Here is a 22,854-nt window from a genome sequence, read left to right on the forward strand (position 1 = left end):
CAAAACGAGTCGAAATTCCAAAAGTTAAAAAATTGGAAATAAAAAAATTCGTAAATACAAATTTACGAAAACCTCGAAATTAAAACATTCATAAACTCTATTTTATCCAAAATTTGAAAATCTAGAATAAAAAATTAAGAAAAGAACACGCAACATTTCTTGACCGCGTTCCTTCCGATCTGCATACTTAGCTTATGCTTGCCCACTTTTGTAAAAAATATTTTACAATTTTCTAATGTCGATATCTCAGCAACTAATGGTCCGATTTTCAATGTTAAAATATGAAACATTCGTGAAATTTCCCGATCTTTACAAAAACAATATTTAATGTTTTTTTAATCAAGACTAACATTTCAAAAGGGCGAAACATTCAATATTACGTCCTTTTGAAATGTTAGTCTATCATTTACTAAGGAATTAGAGAAATTTGTAGAAACGATCGAAAGTTTCAAAATGAAAAACATTCAAGATTTCAATCACTCACTTCGAGATCTCGTACAGGAACCGGTCGGCCCGCGCCAGCGAGTCAATATCCTCCGAGTGCTCGTCCAGCAGGGCGCGCTCCTCCGCCGACGGCGTAAACTTGAGCAGCTGTTCCACCATATCGATCGGCAGTTGCTCGTTCGAGTCCATCGACAGAATGGCCCTAGGTTGAGAAAAAAGAGAAGAATTTTAGAAAATGATCTTATTTTGGAAGAAAAAAAATTGTGATAATACTTGGAGATCTCCTCGTCGCTCATCTTGAGCTTGCTCAGCAGGATGGTGCAGTTCTGGGCGCGCCGCCCATCAATCACCGACAGAATCTTCGTCTTGGCCTTGCCAATCAGCCGCAGGTCCTCGATCGAACCGTCGTTCTGGAACGGGAAAGTGTACTAGTGGTGGTGGCGGTCGTACACAATCAGCAGGAAGAAGGGGTGGGTTTTTACATAAAGGAAAACGAAAAATAGATAAAATGGGTAGAAAATGATGAGAACTTAAAGAAAAGGGGATGGAAACAATATTTACAAAAGCAATGAACTAAAATTCTACAGTGGATTTTCAAAAAGGACAAAATGCAACATACCGCCACGCCGTTCTTCTGATAGGCGGAGAAGAGCTTGTCGATCGACTCGAGCTCGATGCTGTTGTACCACCTGGTGTCGTCGAGTTCGCTCCAAACGGTGCCCTGGAGTTTGCTGTCCGGCAGCTTGGACCAGTTGAAGCTCTTGAGCGGGTTGGCCGGCTGGGGGACGTTCTTCTTGGGCGCTTCCATCTTGGGCGGTGCCGGATGGTTGGCGGCCATCTGGTTCGGCAGCATGGCGTTCATCTTTGGCAGACCGCCGGGGGCGGGTGGTGGCGGTGGGGCGGCCATCATTGGCGGCGGTGGGGGAGGAAGTTTGCACGGGGGAGGGGGTGGAGGAGGGGACACGGCACCGTTGGCACCACAGCCTCCCTGCAGCCCGGCGACCTTCTGATCGTCCGGGATGCTTCCCTCGGTGACTAGACGCTCGAGGCGGACGCGTTCCTGCTGTTCGCTCACGAACCGATGCTGGAGATCTTCGGCGCGCATCTCGGCGTTCATGGCCCGTTGGACCGCCTGCGAGTGGTTGGCGCTTTCCTTTTCGAGACGTTCGCGCATTCGCGCCAGCGACGTTTCCAGATCTTCCTTTTCCTGCGTTCGCAGGTCGAGTTCCTGCTCTTTTTTGGCGAGTTTGGCGTTGATGTCGCTGTTTTCCTTTTCGAGATCTTCGGCGCGGGTTCGGGCCGCGACCAGTTCCTCCTCTTTGACGAGCAGTTTGACGATCTTCCGGACGTCGATTTGGAGCGGGGCCGCGTCCGGGTCTTGCAGTTTGAGGGAGGACGTTTCAGAGGTTTTGTCCTGCGCGTCCGGGTCGATGATTTCGCTCGTGGGTCGTTCCTCCTGCTGGAGTACGATCTGCTGGACGACGCGGTCAAACATGAGCCAGTGTTGTGCGTTTGGTCCGCCGTGGGGCAGCAGAAGCAGGTGCTGAAGCAGACTCAACAAGTGCGGGTACGCTCCGGAGTGACTAAGCTTCCGCCTCAGCAGGTCGAACATGGCCGTCGCACTCTTGGTATCAACATGTTCATGGTTGAATTTCCGGGCCAGTTCCTTCTCATCCTCGTTCCTCACCATCTCGAAAAAGTCCAAATGCCGATTCAGGGTTTCGTTTTCGTGCTTGCGCAGCTTATCAATGACCGGCTGAATGCCAAGCATCAAAAACTCGTACCGCAAATGTAACCGGAACTCAAGATTCTCCTGCCCCGGACCATAATTCAGCACGGCGTTGATAAACGACATAATCGCCGTCTTGAGATTCACATCGTCCCGATACGCCCCCGTCGACTTGTCCAGATCATTCACAATGCCCTGGAACCGCGCCCTCTCCGCCGCGTACTCCTGATAATTCAGCATCGCCGTCAACACCTTCTTGTGACCACCCGGCACCAAACACACCGCCCCCAAAATCTCCAGCGCTGCAATCTTAGTCTTAATATTATCTGCGGCCAAAGACCTCGCAATGGTATCAATCCCAGTAGGATGCGCCAGCACATGAGACCGCCCAGTCGAGTTGTTCATCAACGCCTTAATACACCCAATCAAACTAGTGTGCAGCGGACTATTCGCCACCCGGATATCCAACGCCTGCAACAACTCCAACAACGCCGGCAGTCCCTGCAACTCGATAAACCGAATCACAAAACTGTGCGCCGACGTCCGCAACGCCGTCTTCAGCGCGTCAAACAGCGCCGTGTGCGACTCAATCTTGGGACCATACTCGTGCGACGGAGAATCATCCGGCGCGGAAGCCTTCAACTGCACCGCCATGTCCTTCAACCGCTCGATGTAATGCTCGGGAGTCGGCGGCAGCGTCGCTCCCGGAAGGGGTGCCCCATTAGGTCCCGTAACGCCCTCCAGTGGGCTCTTCCGCGAGCAGTAGATTTGCCACTTTTTCTGCGGCGGTAAACCCAGCATGGCCGCCTTGTTCGGTGCGGTCAGATCCAGCTCCTCCACCAGCTCGGCAAACTTGCTGTCCAGCTCGTCGATGGCCGGCATCGGTTGGGTGGGGGTGAGCGTTTGCAGCGAAAAGACGCCCTCGACGACGCAGATTTCGGGCGGTTCGTCATCCTGGGAAGAGGAGGGGAGAGAGAGTTGGGTCGTTAGTTTGATCTTTTTGGGTTATTTTGTTGAGTGATTAACTGTGTATAACAGGTCTCGGAGGTAACTGGCCAGGACACTTATCATTTGGAAAACATAAAAAATGTTTTTTTAATAATTCGATTTTTGTGACACTTAAAATTTAGAAATTCATCATTTTAATTTAAGTATTTTTGTATTTATTAGTGTTGAAAGTTATTTATTTATGGTTACTGCGATTATATTGTTTTAAATGTTTTCCAATTATTGGCATCCAATTATTTTTTTTTTTTGCAATTATGTTCATGATTTTGTTGAAAATAGGAGAAAAGCATACATTTCCTTTTGTTGACTCATCAACACTTAGCGTTCGAACACAGTTTGTGGAACTGCAATGAAGTAGGTACATATTGAAAAGCTTAACAAGAATTTAATTTTTAACTTTATCACTAAAAGTTAAATTTCCAAAATAAGTATTTTTTTATTTTCGATTTTTTTTAATATGTTTTTTTTTCAATAAGAATCGATGAATTCTTTTTTTCATTATCACCTAACTAATTAGGTCATTTTCAACTGACGATATCTCGGAAACTCTTGGTCTCATTTTCAATGTTAAAAAAAAAACTTTGGCGAAATTTTCTGATCTTTCGAATAAAAATAGGGGAAAGTGGGGCAAGTGAAACAAGCTAAGGAAATGCTCGCTATAACCCATCAAAAACGTTAAAAATCTGTAGGATTTTTTTATAATAATCTTATTCCAGGTCTTGACTAAGACTTTGATAGAACAAGTTTTTTAAAAATCCTGTTTTTTAATATAAAAAAATGATTTTAAAAATTTGGATTTTTCGTACGTTCTAGTCACCTAGTGGGGCAAGACGAACAACTTGTTGGGGCAAGAGGAACAATGCATTTGCTAACAATTGAACTGTTATCACTTAGATACATCAGGTTAGAATGTATTTGAAACGTTTCTTTCATTTTTAGACTAAATAATAATATTTTACTAAAAATTTGATCGTTTTTACGAAAAAAATATTACTTAGATGATAAATAGTAAATTTTCATAATATCACTATATTTTGTCTCGACAATTTTTTTTAACAATTTTTTATCAGTTTTTATAGAATAGAATATGTTTTTGCAGCAATTCGTAATTTTTTCCATACTGAAAATCCTTATGGTACACTTGCCCCACCTGAACAAAGTTTTTCAAAAGCTCTCAACAAAAAATAACCAAAAGTTAAATCATACTTTATAATAGGTCCAAGTCATTGGTAAGGACACTACTGATATAGTAAAAATTAGCATTTTGATAAAATGAGCCTTAAAACGAACCCTAAGCCTTATTTTGTACTTTCCAAATATTATTAGGAAACAAAGGTTTTGAAAAAAACTTCATTCAATCTTATGCTCCGTGGCGTTTACGTCATTTTGGCGGTTATGTGGTAGTAGAATCAGCTAATTGCATTACTAGCAACAATTCCTCATACTGGAAATAATCAAAATTGTAAAAATTACGGCCGTACGAGCGATTGTTCCTCTTGCCCCATATGGTCGTCTTTCCCCACCTTCCCCTATTTAAAACATTTTATGATGTGGTCTCAATTATGTAATATGGAAAATTATCCATTTTTAAATCTTTCCAAAACTAAAACTTGATTTTAAAATTTTGAAATTATTTTTAGAAAGAATTCACAAATGTATACCTAAACGACACATTCTGTCAAGAAAATGGTAAACTACTTTTCTACTTTTCGCTTGAAAATTCAACTTTGCTTAATCCTCTATACAACCCAACCCCGCCTTTAGACGGGTTTCGATCTAAAAATTTGCCAAACATCTATTTTTGAACCAATTTTTGATGCTTAAAAAGCATTGGAAAGAAGAACTCTTAAATTTTAAGAAAATTTACTGTTTGGAAGTTAGATTTGTTTCATGTGACTTTGCCAATGTTTTAAAAAATGTCATTTTTTTAGGGGTCAACTTTGGCTGTGTTTCTCACTAACAATTCCTCGTTATTCTGTGAAATTATGTATGCAGTAATTTTTGTAGTGTACCAGACTATGCTTTTAAGCATTTTTGTTTACATTTTAAATGATAATAGTATCGCTCTAATGTAGAAAATGTATAAAAAAAAACAAGCGAAAAAATGAAAAAGTGACTGTAAAAACATGAAAACACAAGGCAAAAGGTAACGATCCGAGGTGGTAGAATAGGCCGAATACTACCAAAAACAAACATAAACTAAACAAGATTAATGCAAATTAAAATATAAAAAAATTAAACAAGAAAAAAATAAAACAAGAGAAGTAAAGTTTTTCGTAGAACAAAAGTTGCTCAAAATGACCTCCTGAACACGGGAAAAATAAATATTTTCGAAAAAAAATTTGGGCAGTAGAGGGTTAACCCTCTACCGCCCAAATTTGTTTTTTGAAAATTTTTATTTTTCCCGTGTTCAGGAGGTCATTTTGAGCAACTTTTGTTGTTTTTGTTAATTTTTAGTATTTTAATTTGCATTTATCTTGTTAACTGCCCCTGGTTGCATAAATGTCCCATATGCATTTTGATCACTTTTGAGTTAATGATGCAGTTTGAATCAAAATCGTGTGCTCTTTCTGAAAAGCCTATAACATCCAGTACTTTATTCTAGAAATCAGGAGGAAATCCAGTTTTTTCGCGAAAACTTAACACGTAGCCTTATGTATGGGACAAACTTCAAATGCGTTTTTCTCAGCTTGCTGTTTTTGCATATGGGACATTTATGCGCACATGGGCAGTTAAGTTTATGTTTGTTTTTGGTAGTATTTGGCCTACTCTACCACCTAATATAATTACATTTCGCCTATCTAATTTTTTCACGTTTTTATAGTCACTTTTTCAATTTTTTGCATGTTTTTCACATTTTCTGCTATAGAATTGCACCATCATTATTTAAATTGTAAAAAAATGCGTAGAGGCATAGTCTGGGACACTACAAAAATTACTGCATATGTACTTCTTTTTACTGAAAATATAGGAAATGTTAGTAAAAAACACGGCCAAAGTTGACCCCTAAAAAAATGACATTTTTTAAAACATTGGCAAAGTCACATAAAACAAGTTATACTTGCAACCCTGAAATTTTGTAAAATTTTAAGAGTTCTTCTTTCCAATGCTTTTGAAAGATCAAAAATCGGTTGGAAAATTGATTTTTGGCGATTTTTTAGATCGAAGCCCGTCTAAAGGCGGGGTTAGGTTGTAGAGGGTTAAAAAATGTTTTTTTTTGGTCCAGGTTTTAATTTTTTACCAAACATTTTTTTTTCAAAAATTCATATTCATTCACACGAAATCGGAAAAGTTGTCCCCGATTTGCGTGAAACTTTGTCCTAAGAGGTGACTTTTGTCGCTGAATACGAAACCAAGCTTAATTTTTGAACATTCAAAAAAGGACGTGTTTTTCAATAATTTGCTGTATGAAATGGTGATGGTTTGGAAATTTGATGTCAAGGTTATGTGAAATTGACCCGATTTGACGGTTCACTCAGAACTCCGAAAAAAAAAAATTTCATCGAAAAGGAATACAAAAACATGACAAAAACGGTTTCAAAAATTCAACCATTTTTTGTTACTCGACTGTTTGGGACACGTCATTTTATGGAAAATTTAATGTACTTTTGGAATCTGCAATAACCTAGCAGGGTCATTTTTTTCATTTAGAACAAAGTTTTTCATTTTAAAATTTCGTGTTCTTGTAATTTTGCATGGTTATTTTTTAGAGTGTAACAATGTTTTACAAAGTTGTAGAGCAGACAATTACAGAAAAATGTGTAAACGTAAGGGATTTGCTTGTAATCATCACGAGTTAACTCGTGCTGGTTACAAGCAAACTTCTAGTGTTTATACATAAAATGTTTTGTAATGGTCTGCTCTAAAACTGAACTAGGTGTTTATTAAAAAAGAACGGGACTAACTAAAAATTAGTTTGCCTTTCAACATAAATCTATTTAAATTTTGCAATGTAGTTCGTTAGCTTTTCGCAAAAAAAAAAGAAAGTCTTGATATAAATTTGGTGCTGTCCATACAAAAGTGACATGAAAAATAAATGCAAATATTTGTATGTTGAGAAAATGGTCGCATGCTTAAACCGTTTTTTGAAATTTTGATAAGTCAATTTGAGAAAAATAGTTTGTAATGTATAATGAACGCTTTTAATAAAAAATGTTCCTTTGGAAAGTATAGACAATAAACTCGAAATTTTGTTAAACATTTTAAAAATTGTATTTTTCTTAAAAAAATTATCCATGAAAATAATTAGAAATATTTTATTCGAAAAGTTTAAAAAGTTGGTCATCAAAGGATGAGCAAAAATTAAAATGATGAGAGTATGAGTTATTCACAGTGTTACCTTGGTGTTACCAATTTAGTATGCATTTAGCACTCATTTTCAATCGACGATATTTTAGAAACTGCTGTTACGAATAAAAGAAATTTCACGAAAGCTTCAATTTATAACATTAAGAAGAAACACTAATTTTGTATAATTTGTAGAATTCAGGTGTCATGCAAATAAATCATGTAGAATCTTAAACTTTGCGAGCATTGAAAATCTGGAATTTTATGTCAATGTTCGTTGGGTTGAGTCCATATGAAAAACAAACCATAAATAATTTCTAAAGTATCGGCATGCATATTTTGAAAATTCATTTTTATTATTTTTTTTATATTTTCATCATTACAGTTTAATTTTAAAGCAAAAGATATTAATTGGTATATTTTGAAATGTTTTGATTGAAAAAGACTATATCCAACCTCGATATGGCAAACTGAGATCTTCAAAACCGTTTCTTTCCAGCGTAAACATCCGGTCGCTAATAACTTCATAATCCAAGTGTTAACTTGGCGAAGCAAATCTCAGCAAACAGAATTATAACACTGCCACCACGTGCATTGCACAAAACACCGAGCACGACACGGGTATGACGGAAATCGCCGTGCAAATGTTCATAAATTTACCCTTCTTGCTGTATATACCAAGCGATCGGAACCGACCGTATTATTAGGCGTTTGCTGTGCCGTGCGAGTTTTATTGCAGCAGCACAAGATTAATGGCAAATGTATGAAAATCAATAATATAGACACACACTCACTTTACTAAACATAAGAGTACACTCTACCCATATGAGCTACTGATGACTGGTGGGTAGAGGACTCTTGGATCGATCTCATAAATTTCCCGTCTTGGACACAAAAATGGTAGATATGAAAAGTATAGGAAGGTTGCGATCTGGGAAAGTGATTTTCATTTGAAATTTGAAGCGATTTTCTTTTGCAAAAATTACACATGAAAACTTGCTGAAGTACTCATCGATCAGTCACAAAGTAGGCTTAAAACTGTTTCCGTCTCAAAACGACCTGCATGTGTTTGGTTGCAGGTAGAAAAACTCAGGGTAATCAAATCGATACATTTGCCTAATGAACGCCATCTGATCAGAGTAGGCGCGATAAACACACGAGGATCGATCGGTTTAATCTGGTTTAGCATCTGTTTTTACACTGCCTACTTCTTTTAACAAGATCGCAGAATATCGCGCCCAATATGCAAATCGAAAAACACCACTGCGTTGTGTAACATCCTTGCAGCAAATCGTGAACTACTTTAAAAATTGTATTTTTTTTAAATAATAATTAAATAAAATTTATTTATTTTTAAAACGCAAAAAAAATAAATAATTGAAGTATTTTTTTCAAGGTGTCCAGAGTATACTTTTGACAGCTTATCCAACCCGATCGATTGAATGATTTATTAAAAGCTCGCAGTGGCCCAGTCGGCTTGCTTGGATCTGTGATGGCTTGTCGGCGCACGATGTTTAGCAGTGGCACACACATGTTTAGCAGGCTAATTTATGGATCTGGAGTTGTGCAGATTACTCTGGTCGGTCCAGACGAGCCCGCTTGTTGATCATAAAAAATCGTGAGTTGTTTAGGTCTCTTTGGGTGTTCCCGGGAATGTAGTTCATTTTATGGCACCGGTGCGAACTGACGATCGACGTGTCTTCCGTGTTGTGAATGGATTAATGGAGTCTGGACAAAGGTTTGGATTTTTTTTATTGCCAGACGAGTTTGGAAGAAGATTTGGATTGATTAAAAAAAGTTTTTGATTTTTTGATGAATTTGCAAAAAAATAACCAAAAATTCACGTACTCCTGTCAACTTTTTCAACATTGACCTTAAGTTTGTATTTCTTCCGCAAGCATGCATGTTCGTAGCCTCCGTGACATATCGAAATAAAAAGGTATTCGTCCTCTCTCAAAGATTAAAATTAAAAAATTAAAATTAATGAAATTCCATACATGGCAGAGACGGCATGCTGTGTCGCCCCTTGATATTGAATCCAATGGCGTGTAATTCAGACAAGGGTAGGTCAGTAAGGTCAAGATGAACACAAGACTTTTAGTCGATTTGTAACTTCTTGATGTCTGAGCAGTTTTTTAGCGTTCGATTTTTTTTTTTGACTGAAATCCATTAAGTGTGTGAGCTGTCTGTACAAAATATACAAAACTATGTATTTTCAAAAAAAAAAAAAAATACTCGAAATTTCAGTATTAACAATACGGGTATCAAATGATCAGGATTTCCTTACATTTAAAAACATTGAAACAGATTTTTGAAAATAATAAAAAAAATCTTAAAAATACTTATTTTCGAAAAAAAATACTAAAATATCAGTTTTTTTTACAATATGGTTGTCAAATGATCGGGATTATTTCGTATATTTCGAAAGTGGTAAAACAAATTTATGAAAATACTCAAATTTTTCAAAAAATACTCAAAATTTAAGTTTTGAACTGAACTGACTGAAACTTTGAGATTTTTTTTTTCAAATATACGTAGTTTTTGAAAAAAAAATATTAAAAAAAATGTGTTATTTCTTTGGGAATGCATGAAAAAATCCCGATTGTTTGATAACCGTATTGTAAAATACTGAAACATTGAATTTTTTTTCGAAAATACGTAGTTTTATGAAAATGTTGAGTAGTATTTGTCCCTCCCGTGTGGATCAATCGGACCGCGCACTGGACTCACAATCCAGAGGTCGACGGTTCGAATCCCGCGGCGGGCGCTCTAAAATTCTGTGTGTAAATATGGGTATTCGGCGCCGTCGCTCCGTGCCATACTTTCATACACTTAGGAGCCCAGGGCGGCGAAGTCCTTGTAGATAAAAAGGAAGACATTAGTGGTTGGTACTAGTAATGGTGGCCGACAGCTATAAAGTCAACTTCGTTTTTTTGAGTATTAAAAAAAACTGTGTTATTATTTTCGAAATGTATGAAAAAATCCCGATAATTTGAGACCTATATTGTTATTTGAGTAATTTTTCGAAAATACGTAGTTTTATGAAAATTTTCAATATTAAAAAAATATTACTTCCGAAATGTATGAAATTTTTTTGCACACAACGATGAAGCTTATTTTCCTGAGTACAATGACCCTTTGTACGACCACAAAGGATTAAAAATATATTTTCAATTCAAATTTTTAAAAATAATTTCGAGGCCCTTTTGATATAAAGCAACCTACTTGACAGCTTGTTCTAAGGGAACCATAGTTGATCCATCGTAAAATGTTGTCTTGTCAATGTTTTTTTGAATTAAATGAAAAAAGTGATCAGAAATATACATAGGGTTTTAGGACTCTATTAAGCAAACTTACCCATTTTTTTTATCACAAAAGAAAAAAACTATTTTTCTGCCAAATGCGTGCTATAATTTATTTAATCGCACTGTTTTTTTTGTGATGAAAGTTTGATCATTTTGAAAACTTTTTTAAGTATCGTACCTAAAATGTTTAAAAACTAAAACAGAATAAAGTTTACTTAAAAGGATTATTTAAATAATCTTTAATTGTAATTTTTTTCACAGGGACCATCCATAAACCACGTGGACACTTTTTTAGAAAGCCTACTTTTCAATTACAAATTTGATTTTTTCCACGTTTTCCAAAAATCGTGATTTATATCGAAAAATGGGCAACACTGCCAAATGAATTTTGAACAACTTGTGCTATAGCTCAAAAGATGGATATTTCTGTTGTCTAAAACATTTCCAATGTATGGTCATTTTGCCCAATCTTACTTTTTGTGTAAAACTGAAAGTTAGAATTAAAATAATGGATAAATTTATGATAGAAAGTAACTTGTTTTTGTCTGAGAAGTACTAGCAATACGTATGTCGAAAAGATAATTCGTTCTCAAGATACAGATTTTTAATATTTTATGATATTGAGGATTTTCGGGTGTTACAATAATTGCCTAAAAATCGATTTATTTTCGAAAATTGCCAATACTTTCTATCCTCATTTAACTGAACTGTAACTGAACACAACCTTACTAAACTGTTACAAGCAATGGCCTAATTGATTTCAACAAAATACCCTAACAGGAATGTTCCAAATTTGAAAGTTGGTTGAACTATTTGATTGCATTTTTTTAATCGTAAATCACCTAAATTAGTTTAAAGTGAGGTTCCAAGATATTTTCTGAGGACAACAAATCTTACGAAAATTGGTCCACTAATTACTTTTTTTAAATTTTAATAGGATTTTTGTATCGGCAACTGCCAAAATTGTAAGAATATTATTTGTTTATTTCATAAAAAGCATCAATGAAAAAGCCAAGAAGGTCTCCCGCTAACCAGTTTAATGTATGCAAATTATGATGAAAACGCGTTGTACGCAAATCGATGCAAATTAACGCTCATTGCTGTGCCGGCACCTTCTTCTTCTCCGCCGTCACTCTGTAAAGAGTGCTGCATCTTAAGGGAAATATGTCTTATTTATGACTTTTGTCACGGCCGATTTGTTTCACAGCGACAGCACCGATAAAGGTATAAATGTCTTATGTTTGAAATATTCTATAATTTCTTAAAATTAAAGTACTTTTTTCTAGAAATTTAATTTTATTACTAAACTGACATTTTTGCAATTTTCTTACGACAACTTCACACCCCGCTGCCGATGCTGCGGGACGCGTAATTTACGCTGATTTGCGATTGATTATGTCACGAGGCATAAATTTGCGCATTAAATTATGCATGCGATCGCAGAAGGCTGGCCGATGTCGCGTTAGCGATGCATGTACGCAACAGAAGTTGGCGGTGATCTCAGAGTGCACTTACAGGGGTGTTAAGTGCTTGCCTGCTGCATAGGGTTCTTTATTGGCTGTATTGAGGATTGCAAAAGAGGAGGAGGTTATCTGTCGGAGGTCTTCTCGCAACGATGACCAGACTTGAACTTGGCGGAGACCACGGGGTGTCGGGTTGTCGGGTCACAACAACAGTAGGCCATGAAATTACCATATTCGGGTTCGGTTTATTATTCGCGGTAGGAACTGATTAAGCCGAGAAGAGTCACATTCATCAGCCTGTTTTGAGGTGAATTTATGAAGAAATCAGAATACTTCTGGGAAGGACTGCAGATCGTTGTCACGCGCTCGAATGTCATGGTCACTCAATCTTTTGTTTCCCAAACATAAATTAAAAATAACTTCAACTTTAGCCACGCGTTTGACAGATGCTTACCTTCAACTTGTTTACAATGATGCGTTGACCAGAATCAAGGTAAGTCATGTTAAAGAGGTAAGCATCTGTCAAACGTAGCTCTGTCATGATAAGTGCTGCCAGTTATAACAGTTTTATAACAAAAAAGTGTCCACCAACCTGTAAACACCCGCACCAGCCGCGTCTGCCCCGGAAGGCCGGCATCTTTTTGTGCTGCTTGTAGAACTTGTGCAGGCTGGTCTGGTGGTTCTGCTGCTGGTGCTGGAACTGCGCGTGCTGCTGGAATGCCGCCTGGAGGTAGTGCTGCTGCGGCAGTGGCTGCTGGGTTGTCGCCGGTGTTGACCCGCCGCCGCCACTACCCCCACCACCACCACAGCTGGTGACGGTCGTGGCCGTGGTCACGGTGGACAGGGCCCCCAGCGATTGGGGCTGGTAGAACGCGTCCGCCGCAGCCGTCGCGAGGTTTGTGCTGTAGTTGCCGCTGGAAATGGCCGCGATCCCGAGTCCGTTGCCGAGGGGCGTTCCGTCCGGGCCAGTGTTGTTATTGGTGGTGTATTGGTTGTTGTTTTGGTTTGTGACAGCTTCCTTGCATATGTGGGGCAAACTCCAGTTGCCAACGTCTGGCAACCGCGTGCGCAGGGTTGTGAGACTGATCGGGCACGTTGGGATACCCTGGAAAAGAGAAGGCGAAAGAATACTATTAGTTATAGATAATTCAATTAAGGATTATAAATCGCTCAAAAAAGTACAGTCTAGCCTCGATTCTCCAAAATTTCGCTTATCCGAAGTCCCATACAAACCTTCGGATAATCGAATCAAGCACAAAAAATTATCCTAAGAAAATATTATTTCATTAAAATATAAGTTTTGCAATAACATTCGCCATACAGTTATTCACATAAAAATGAAAGACATTTTTTTTAATTGCACCTGGCGAACCGATTTCCTTATCGCTTGATGTTTTCAGAAAAGTATACTTGGGTCATTTACAAATATTATCATTACATTAAAAACAATTTTGAAAAAAAAACATTTGATAAAAAAAATCCACAAGGCTGTATTTGATTTTCAGTAATTCTGTTTTTCTATTCTGATGTAATTTTTCAAAAGGACGTAGCCTTGTTTGAAACGTCATATTGTTAAGTTACCTTAAAAGGAATACATTTTTTATCTAAAATTAGTTTTTTTTCGCACATTAAAAGACAATCATCATTGATCATTGATTAGGAAGATGGGAAGTGATGATGCTTCACTTTTTTAAGAGGACAAGAGAAATTCTTCGATTCAAGCCACTTTTGTGGTTCTACATAATTGCTTTTATATTTTCAGGCAGGGCGTTTGAGCAACAAGTTTTTTAGAACAGTGAAAATTTGACCGTTTCCGGTTAAATTTCACCTTTTTTTCTTTGGGGGTTTTGCGTTATTTTTGAATGGCGTTTTATGTTTTTCCATAAACCTTTGATTATTATCCATCGGCTTTTTGTGTGTGTTTTTTAAACTGATTTTCCAGTTTTTTTTCCAATTTAATGCATGCTTTGTCATGATTTGATTTGAACATCCGAGTCGGATGTGCAAATCAGATTTTTTTTACATCTACTTATATCTTTTGATCTTATTTGATTTTGATTTAGATTTTATATCTTTTGTTGTGTTTAATTTTCAAAGTACTCTGTCAAACTTAATAATTTTTAATGTGGACTTCTGAGACACAAAACCGGATTAACTGTCTGGACCCGGTGCCTGCAGTTCCCGTTACAGTTTGTTATGGAATTCCAATAAGAATGTAACAGAAAAATCAGGCTTCGGGTCCAGACTGTTAAATGGAACTAATCTAGCATAAATACATTGAGCCAGTTCCGAGATATTTGAGTGACATTTTTTTGTTTTTACGTTCATACTTACACACAGACATTTGATTCTGAGTCGATATGCGTACGTGAATGTAGGTTTATAGCAGGTAAGGGACCATCCATAAACCACGTGGATATTTATTGAAGATCTCACCACACCCCCCTCCCTCGTGGACAATTTTGGCAGCTGTCCATACAAAAATGGTTCCTAAATATACAAATATTTGAAACATTTGAGTGAATTTTTTCACAAAATCTCAATTTCTCAAAATACGTATTTTTTTTGGGTTTCGATATTTTTTCGATATCTTTTAGAAGACCAAAACCCGCAACTTTTGAGCCATAGAGAAGTAAGGTCAAAAAATCTTCCGCCGCGTTATAAATTATTGAAAAAAAACAGTGATTTTAGGAAAAAAAATCGAAATTTTACACAAAAAATAATTTTACCAATTTTTATTGTGTAAAATTGAATTTGCAATCGAAAGGTATTTTACAGATGTTTTGATAAAGGGCTTCGTTTTCAAGATATAGCCACCAAAGGTTTGATTTTAGCGAAATATTCGAAGTTTTTCGATTTTAAAAAATGGGGACCATGGGTGACCATTTCTCAAAATATTTTTATATTAAAGTTCAGAAAATTTGCTATAAAATTGTCTAAGAGAAATTGAAGATTGGACCTCTGGTTGCTGAGATACAGCGGCTTAAAGAAAAAGAAACAGGAAAATTGATGTTTTCTAAGTCTCACCCAAACAACCCTCCATTATCTAATGTCGATATCGCAGCAACCATTGGTCCGATTTTCAATGTTAAAGCATGAGACATTCGTGAAACTTTCCGATCTTTTCCATAACAATATTTTAATTTTTTTAATCATGACTAACATTTCAAAAGGGCGTAAAATTGCATGTTTGGCCCTTTTATAATGTTAGTCTTGATTCAAAATCCGTTTCCAATTTTAAAACAAAAACAAAAAAGAATAAAAATAATTCAAAAATCAAATTGATTTAAACAAAACATAGAAATTTGGTAAAGAGAAAAGCCAATTTTTAAGTTTTAGGTTCCTTTTTTCCTTGATATACCAACTGATAATGATAATTTTCAGCTATTATGTATCATTTTCAAATACAAAACAATCGTGAGAAAATCTTAAGCTGCAAGAATAAACGCTGAACAACATTGTATTTGAATCAAGATTTACAGGACGATAACCTAGACCTAATTGAGTTGTTTTTCGAAAAATGTGTTCAACAAAAGTTACAGTACTTTTTCAGCAGTCATGAAGGCAACACTTGCAGTACTTGTTGTGGTCCTGTTGGACCAAACTAAATCTTTAGAAAATTCCAGTTTTCTAGACACGATTCTCTCTGATAAATTTGAGCAAATTTTTCCCCACATTTGCCTTTACGCGGACGACAGCCTGCGCGAAACATTTAACTCATTTGGACAAATTTTGAAGCAAAGTCACAATCCTCGAACCATCGTCTCGTCTGGTAAATTTGAAACTTTTAATGCCGTTGGGGTGAAGTGTTCCCTGGTGGTGGCGATTGTGTCCAAACGGGATACTCTTGAGTTGCTGTTGGATAGTTTAGCTGAAGGACCCCAGTGGAATCGAACCGCTTGGTTTGTGGTCGTTTCTGACGGGGAAGTGCTGCTGGAATCTTTTGGTGAAATTGTGACTCGATTTGGAATTTTGAATTCAGTGTTTTTGCTTGAGTTGGAAGATCGCACGGAGATGTTTAGTTTCGATTACTTTACAAAAACGAGCATTCAGTATTTGGACGATGAAAGTGCATTGAAGTTCCTGGCCAGCGATAAACTCCGCGACGTTCAGGGATATCCATTTAAGGTTGGAATGACTCTTAATTTTGTGTATTTACCCTACTATTTGACTGGAGACTTGGGAATTTTTGGCAAACTGATCGAAGTCTACGCGCGAAACATTAACGCCAGTGCCGTCTGGGTTTCTAACTACCCGGAAACGGATCTCGTCACAATGTTTAGAAATAAGGTGTTGAATATGTTCCCCTTATATAGGGTGACCAAATTTTACAAGGGACTTGACCTTGTTGCTATTCCCTCGTTTGGTGGCATGTGCTTGCACATCAAGGAAACGTCGATTGGATCTTTCTTTCCCTACCTTACGATACCTTTGAAAAGCGGCTGTTGGACAGGAATATTACTCTTAATTTTTGTAATAACATCAGTAAATCGAGTCCTTAAACAGCATTTCCCACGTGATATATTGGCGGCGTATTTCTTCGGACTAACGGTCCACAGCTACCAATTGAGAAAGTTTGAACGTATCATTCTAATCGTATTAACTTGGTTGTTTTTTCTAGTCGGTGAAGCTTACCTAGCCAAATTGATCAGCTTCATGAACAATAACAAATTTGAGCCACAGTTGCGAACAATCGAAGAATTTGGACGCTCAAATCATCGCATTTGTGACCTTTATCGACAGGAAGCTGAAGAATTGAATGATGTCTACCCAACGCTGCTGGAAAAAGTCAAGAGAGACGACACAGACTGCGTCCATATTATATCCTGTGAAGAAACTGCATTATGGCTTAAGACGACCAGAAATGATTCTGAGCTTTACTCGTACATGATGCCGCAGCAAATCAGCTGGTGGATGTCGGTGAACATATTTTCTTCGAAGCATCCGTTTGCCGAGAGCTTTCAGCAAACTTTTACGCGAATTATCGAGCCCGGAATTTGGAAAATGTGGCTGGAATACGATGCGAAAGCTCGAGGATTTAATTTCACTCTGGTGGCTTCTTGTAAGTGGCTTTTTCGGTGCGATTTGTGTGTTTTCACTTGAGTGGAATTGTCATAAAAATCAACGGAAGCGTTTGGTTAAAAGAATTGCATCATTAAAAAGTAATGTATTAAGTATATCTTAATATCAACACCATAATAAACTACTTTTTTTTTTACAGAACAATTAAACAAAAAAAAAAGATAAATAAATTCTAGGGTCAGAATTTTAGCAAATCACCAATCTGCACGCGTTTGGAGTTGTATTTTAACTTGATGTAACGATAATACTAAAAAGAATCAATAAAACAAAAATTGTCTCGTAATCCCGTCTATAACCCATTTAAAACGTAACCACAGTAGTCTCACAAACCTCTCCCTCTCCCTCATTTTTTCAAAGCATAACCAAAAGTCCACAAAATTGCGATGAGATAACATAATCCATAAGTCCACAAAAGCCCAACGTCACCTTTTACACCTTAATCAAATTTATAGACCTACGATCTGGCTACTTCTATCCGCCATCACAATGTTTCGAAAGAGAGACCAAACGAAAATCTTTGCGGATCCACTTTGTTTTTACAGCCACCCTAATATACCTATGGTCTCTATAATTAAATCCAATAAATTTTACCACCGACATTTTGTCGCGCCTCATCGGCTTTTGGATTGCCATTGTGGTGGTGCAATATGTTTTCTCTGTTTTTTTTTTTTTTGAGAAACTAATAAGTGCAGCTTTGTTTGGTGAAGGTGAGATAAAGAGACCTTTTTGTTTGTTTTGATAAAGTTGAGATAACAAAAGGTCAAACTGGGTGGAGCCACCACGATGTTCGCAATGAATAATTTCACAGAGAAATTGTCGGTTATGTGATATCTTGTGACATGTTTGCTGTAAAAAGAATGACAGAAAGAGAGTTTTTTTTTAAATCCAGGTGACCATCGAGGTAAAGAGGTATTGAGCAAGAGAATATATTAAGGTAACGATGGATCGAAGTATGCGATTCTGAGAGACTGCATAGCTTGCTGCAAAGTATAAAAAACAAACATTGTTTATAGAAAGTTCTATCATCATTTAATTAAGTAATTAGGCTTAGTGATTTTTCACGCTTAAAAATTGCAAACTTCACGGGGACCTTAATTTCAAAACACCTAATTTCACGGAAATTTCGCGGAACGTGAAAAATATTTTAAAAAAACTTTGAAAATCTTATGTTAGACTTACCGAAACTACTTTTCATGCTTATTACATAATATTGTTCAATAAACTAATAAAATCTTAACTTAATTTGAACGTGACACAAAAAAACTTTGATTATTTTTTTAAAAAATCCGCTTGGTTTATGGATGGGCTCTATATATATATTAAAATCAAAATGTAGGGCATGCGTTTTGTTATTTATTGAGCTGCTTTTTTAATGTTCGACTAATATAGCTAAACAGTTTTCGCTGATTTGATACTAGTTTATCATTGTACATTTTATTGAATTTCATATCAAAGCCAAATTTAACAAAACAATTTAACAATTAAAATAACTTTTTTGCGACATTTTGCCCACTAAAAATAGTTTTAAGGTTTTCATCTCACTTTTCAAAAACTAAATTAAAAATCAATAGGCAAAAATAATTTGATCTGTAACGAAATCTTAAAAATTTTATTTAAAATCAGAAAACAAAAAAAAAAGTTTTTTAACTTCCACGGAAACCATCCACAAAAATAATGAAATATCGTAAAAATTGAACAGGACTCAGAAAAAACCTTAAAATGTTCTTAAAAGGTATCTTTAAAAAAAAAAAAAAAAACTGTTTATTTTATCTGGAATAAACCAAGCTTGAATTTTTTAATTTCTTTTAAAATTATATCTTTCAAATTTCAAATCAAATAATAGTTAAATTGGTATAACAAACATGCAGAGGGGAAAGGCGAATAAAAACATGCTAAATTCAGTTAGTTCCTAAGAAAAATTTATTTATAGTATTAAGAAAATAGCAATCTATTTTCTCAATATTTTTCTTACTCTTCTCTGATGGAATTACATTTTTCAATCTATTTTGTTTTGCTCCTCCATTTATATCATTGACCAGAGGAAAAGGTAGTCATCTTTATCGAATGTTACTTTTACATGAATGTTTGCATTTTATTTATGTCTAAAAATAAATCAATACAATTTAAAAAAAATCTGTGCAATTAAAAAAACAAATACTTGTTTAGTCAGTTTTAACAATTTTTGGATGAATGAGACACAATTTATAAAAAATAAATTCCGAGAATATTTTTTCTTCTTGACTGATTTTTATTAACATCATTTAAGTATTCGCAGCATTCACTTCTCAGTAAATGTTGTATGAATTTCATGTTAATGTATGTTTTGCTAACATTTGAAGAATGGTTCATACGCTTTTCAATTGAAAACTAGTGAAATTCACTTAAAAAGTCTTTATGAATGGAGCAATTCTCTACGAAATCGGTCTTTTTTCTTCAATTTTAATTTTTGTATTTTTTAATCCGACTGAAACTTTTTTGGTGCCTTCGGTATGCCCAAAGAAGCCATTTTGCATCATTAGTTTGTCCATATAATTTTCCATACAAATTTGGCAGCTGTCCATACAAAAATGATGTATGAAAATTCAAAAATCTGTATCTTTTGAAGGAATTTTTTGATCGATTTGGTGTCTTCGGCAAATATGTAGGTATGGATACAGACTACACTGAAAAAAATGATACACTGTAAAAAAAAATTTGGTGATTTTTTCATTTAACTTTTTATCACTAAAACTTGATTTGCAAAAAAACACTATTTTTAATTTTTTTTATTTTTTGATATGTTTTAGAGGACATAAAATGCCAACTTTTCAGAAATTTCCAGGTTGTGCAAAAAATCTTTGACCGAGTTATGAATTTTTTAATCAATACTGATTTTTTCAAAAAATCGAAATATTGGTCGCAAAAATTTTTCAACTTCATTTTTCGATGTAAAATCAAATTTGCAATCAAAAAGTACTTTAGTGAAATTTTGATAAAGTGCACCGTTTTCAAGTTAAATCCATATTTAGGTGACTTTTTTGAAAATAGTCGCAATTTTTATTTTTTTTAAAGTAGTGCACATGTTTGCCCACTTTTGGAAAAAATATTTTTCAAGAGCTGAGAAAATTCTCTATATCTTGCTTCTTGGGACTTTGTTAATACGACCTTTAGTTGCTGAGATATTGCAATGCAAAGGTTTAAAAACAGGAAAATTGATGTTTTCTAAGTCTCACCCAAACAACCCACCATTTTTCAATGTCGATATCTCAGCAACTAATGGTCCGATTTTCAATGTTGAAATATGAAACATTTGTGAAATTTTCCGATCTTTTCGAAAACAATATTTTCAAAATTTTCAAATCAAGACTAACATTTCAAAAGGGCCAAAAATTCAATATTACGCCCTTTTAAAATGTTAGTCTTGATTTGAAAATTTTGAAAATATTGTTTTCGAAAAGATCGGAAAATTTCACAAATGTTTCATATTTCAACATTGAAAATCGGACCATTAGTTGCTGAGATATCGACATTGAAAAATGGTGGGTTGTTTGGGTGAGACTTAGAAAACATCAATTTTCCTGTTTTTAAACCTTTGCATTGCAATATCTCAGCAACTAAAGGTCGTATTAACAAAGTCCCAAGAAGCAAAATATAGAGAATTTTCTCAGCTCTTCAAAAATATTTTTTCCAAAAGTGGGCAAACATGTGCACTAATTTTAAAAAAATAAAAATTGCGACTATTTTCAAAAAAGTCACCTAAATATGGATTTAACTTGAAAACGGTGCACTTTATCAAAATTTCACTAAAGTACTTTTTGATTGCAAATTTGATTTTACATCGAAAAATGAAGTTGAAAAATTTTTGCGACCAATATTTCGATTTTTTGAAAAAATCAGTATTGATTAAAAAATTCATAACTCGGTCAAAGATTTTTTGCACAACCTGGAAATTTCTGAAAAGTTGGCATTTTATGTCCTCTAAAACATATCAAAAAATAAAAAAAATTAAAAATAGTGTTTTTTTGCAAATCAAGTTTTAGTGATAAAAAGTTAAATAAAAAAATAACCAAATTTTTTTTACAGTGTATCATTTTTTTCAGTGTAGTCTGTATCCATACCTACAACTTTGCCTTAGACACTAAATCGATCAAAAAAATCCTTCAAAAGATACAGATTTTTGAATTTTCATACATCATTTTTGTATGGACAGCTGCCAAATTTGTATGGAAAATTTTATGGACAAACTAATGATGCAAAATGGCTTCTTTGGGCATACCGAAGGCACCAACAAAGTTTCAGTCGGATTAAAAAATACAAAAAAATCGAATGACCGAAATCCTAGAGAACTGCTCAATGAAATATTTATTATGTTGTTATTTTAATAATTTGATTTGAAAAAAATGATAAATTTCACGGGATTTCACGGAAATCTCAAAATTTCACGAAGTTCACGCTGTCCGCGAAATATAGAAAATTCACTAACCCTAGAAATAATCTTACAATAGGGCGGAACTTTAGGCAAAAACAGACAATTACGCCCTTTTTGCAAATTACTGCGAAATTTAAAGTTATGGTGATACTTTCAACAAACAGTCGTTTACTTCCCAAACTGTTTACATTCCAACAGCTGACACCGCCAGCGTGTCAGACCCTAAAATTGGATCAATAAAATATTTGATTTCTATTTCCACCTCCAAGTACCCATTTCATTGATCCCATTTTATGCCGGCTGTCCGTGGCTGAGCCGTCGCGGCCCTACAATTACACCCCCCTGCAGTTAAGGCTGTGTCCAATTTTACGGCCCCACCAAATTCAAACTCATTGGAAATTTCACCGAATTTGTTGCAGCTCTGCTCTGTTGATGTGTTCATTACGCGTTGCGAAAGGGGGTGAAGAGCAAATAAGGGCACTTGTGTTCATTTTTTAAAGCGACTTGACCACCCGGTTGTTTTTGTGGTTTATTTGCATAAGTTTTGATAAACGTGTAAACGGTAAATATCTTCAATGGTCTTTTGTTTCGCTTTGTTTGGTCCGATTTGTGGAACGTAACGCATCTGTTCCGAAAAAAGAAAACGCAACACAAACGCTAAATTTAAAGTTAATATTTGCTAAGTAATTCCAATTTTCTGCCTGACTGGCAGCACAGTTCGGCGCGCAGCGCGAGCGTAACACTTTGACAAGTTGTGCTTTGTTATGTGACAGTTGGGGTCTAGGATGACTTTTACAGTTGGTTGTGGACAAGTCGAACTGTTGGAAGCGATTTTAAATTAGGTATTATCGCATCCAAAGATAACAACAACAAATAGCGTTATCAGGGTGTGATATGTAGGTTAAGCAATAATTAGTTAATTTATAAATAAAAATGCACGGCTAATCTTGATTGGTTAATAAATAATATAATTGAACTAAAAATTAACATCTTGTGTAAAAGTGACAGTTCGTCACTTTTTAGTTCAACTTTGACAAACAAACGGGTTACACACTAAAAAATGTCAAACGCAAGCAACTGCTACACTGAACAAAAAGCATGCATGGAATACATGCACGGACCCTAATG

General features: G+C 35.8%; 1 protein-coding gene across 3 annotated transcripts in view; it reads right to left on the reverse strand.

Annotated features, from left to right (window-relative positions):
* LOC120419537 (disheveled-associated activator of morphogenesis 1) overlaps window positions 1-22,854 on the reverse strand; it is a 136,715-nt gene that overhangs the window by 8,802 nt on the left and 105,059 nt on the right. Inside the window, exons 2-5 of one of the 3 annotated variants that reach the window (XM_039582257.2) lie at window positions 12,829-13,341; window positions 1,064-3,127; window positions 718-854; window positions 485-646 (exon numbers count right to left, since the gene is read on the reverse strand). In XM_039582257.2, the coding sequence (XP_039438191.2) occupies window positions 485-646; window positions 718-854; window positions 1,064-3,127; window positions 12,829-13,341 (2,876 nt within the window). Of the gene's footprint in view, window positions 1-484; window positions 647-717; window positions 873-1,063; window positions 3,128-3,199; window positions 3,262-12,828; window positions 13,342-22,854 lie in introns of those variants that run through there. The other 2 variants (XM_039582250.2, XM_039582261.2) reach the window with 2 other exon arrangements.

The sequence above is a fragment of the Culex pipiens genome, chromosome 3 (assembly GCF_016801865.2).
Source record: "Culex pipiens pallens isolate TS chromosome 3, TS_CPP_V2, whole genome shotgun sequence".
In the NCBI taxonomy this organism is placed as follows: Eukaryota; Metazoa; Arthropoda; class Insecta; order Diptera; family Culicidae; genus Culex; species Culex pipiens.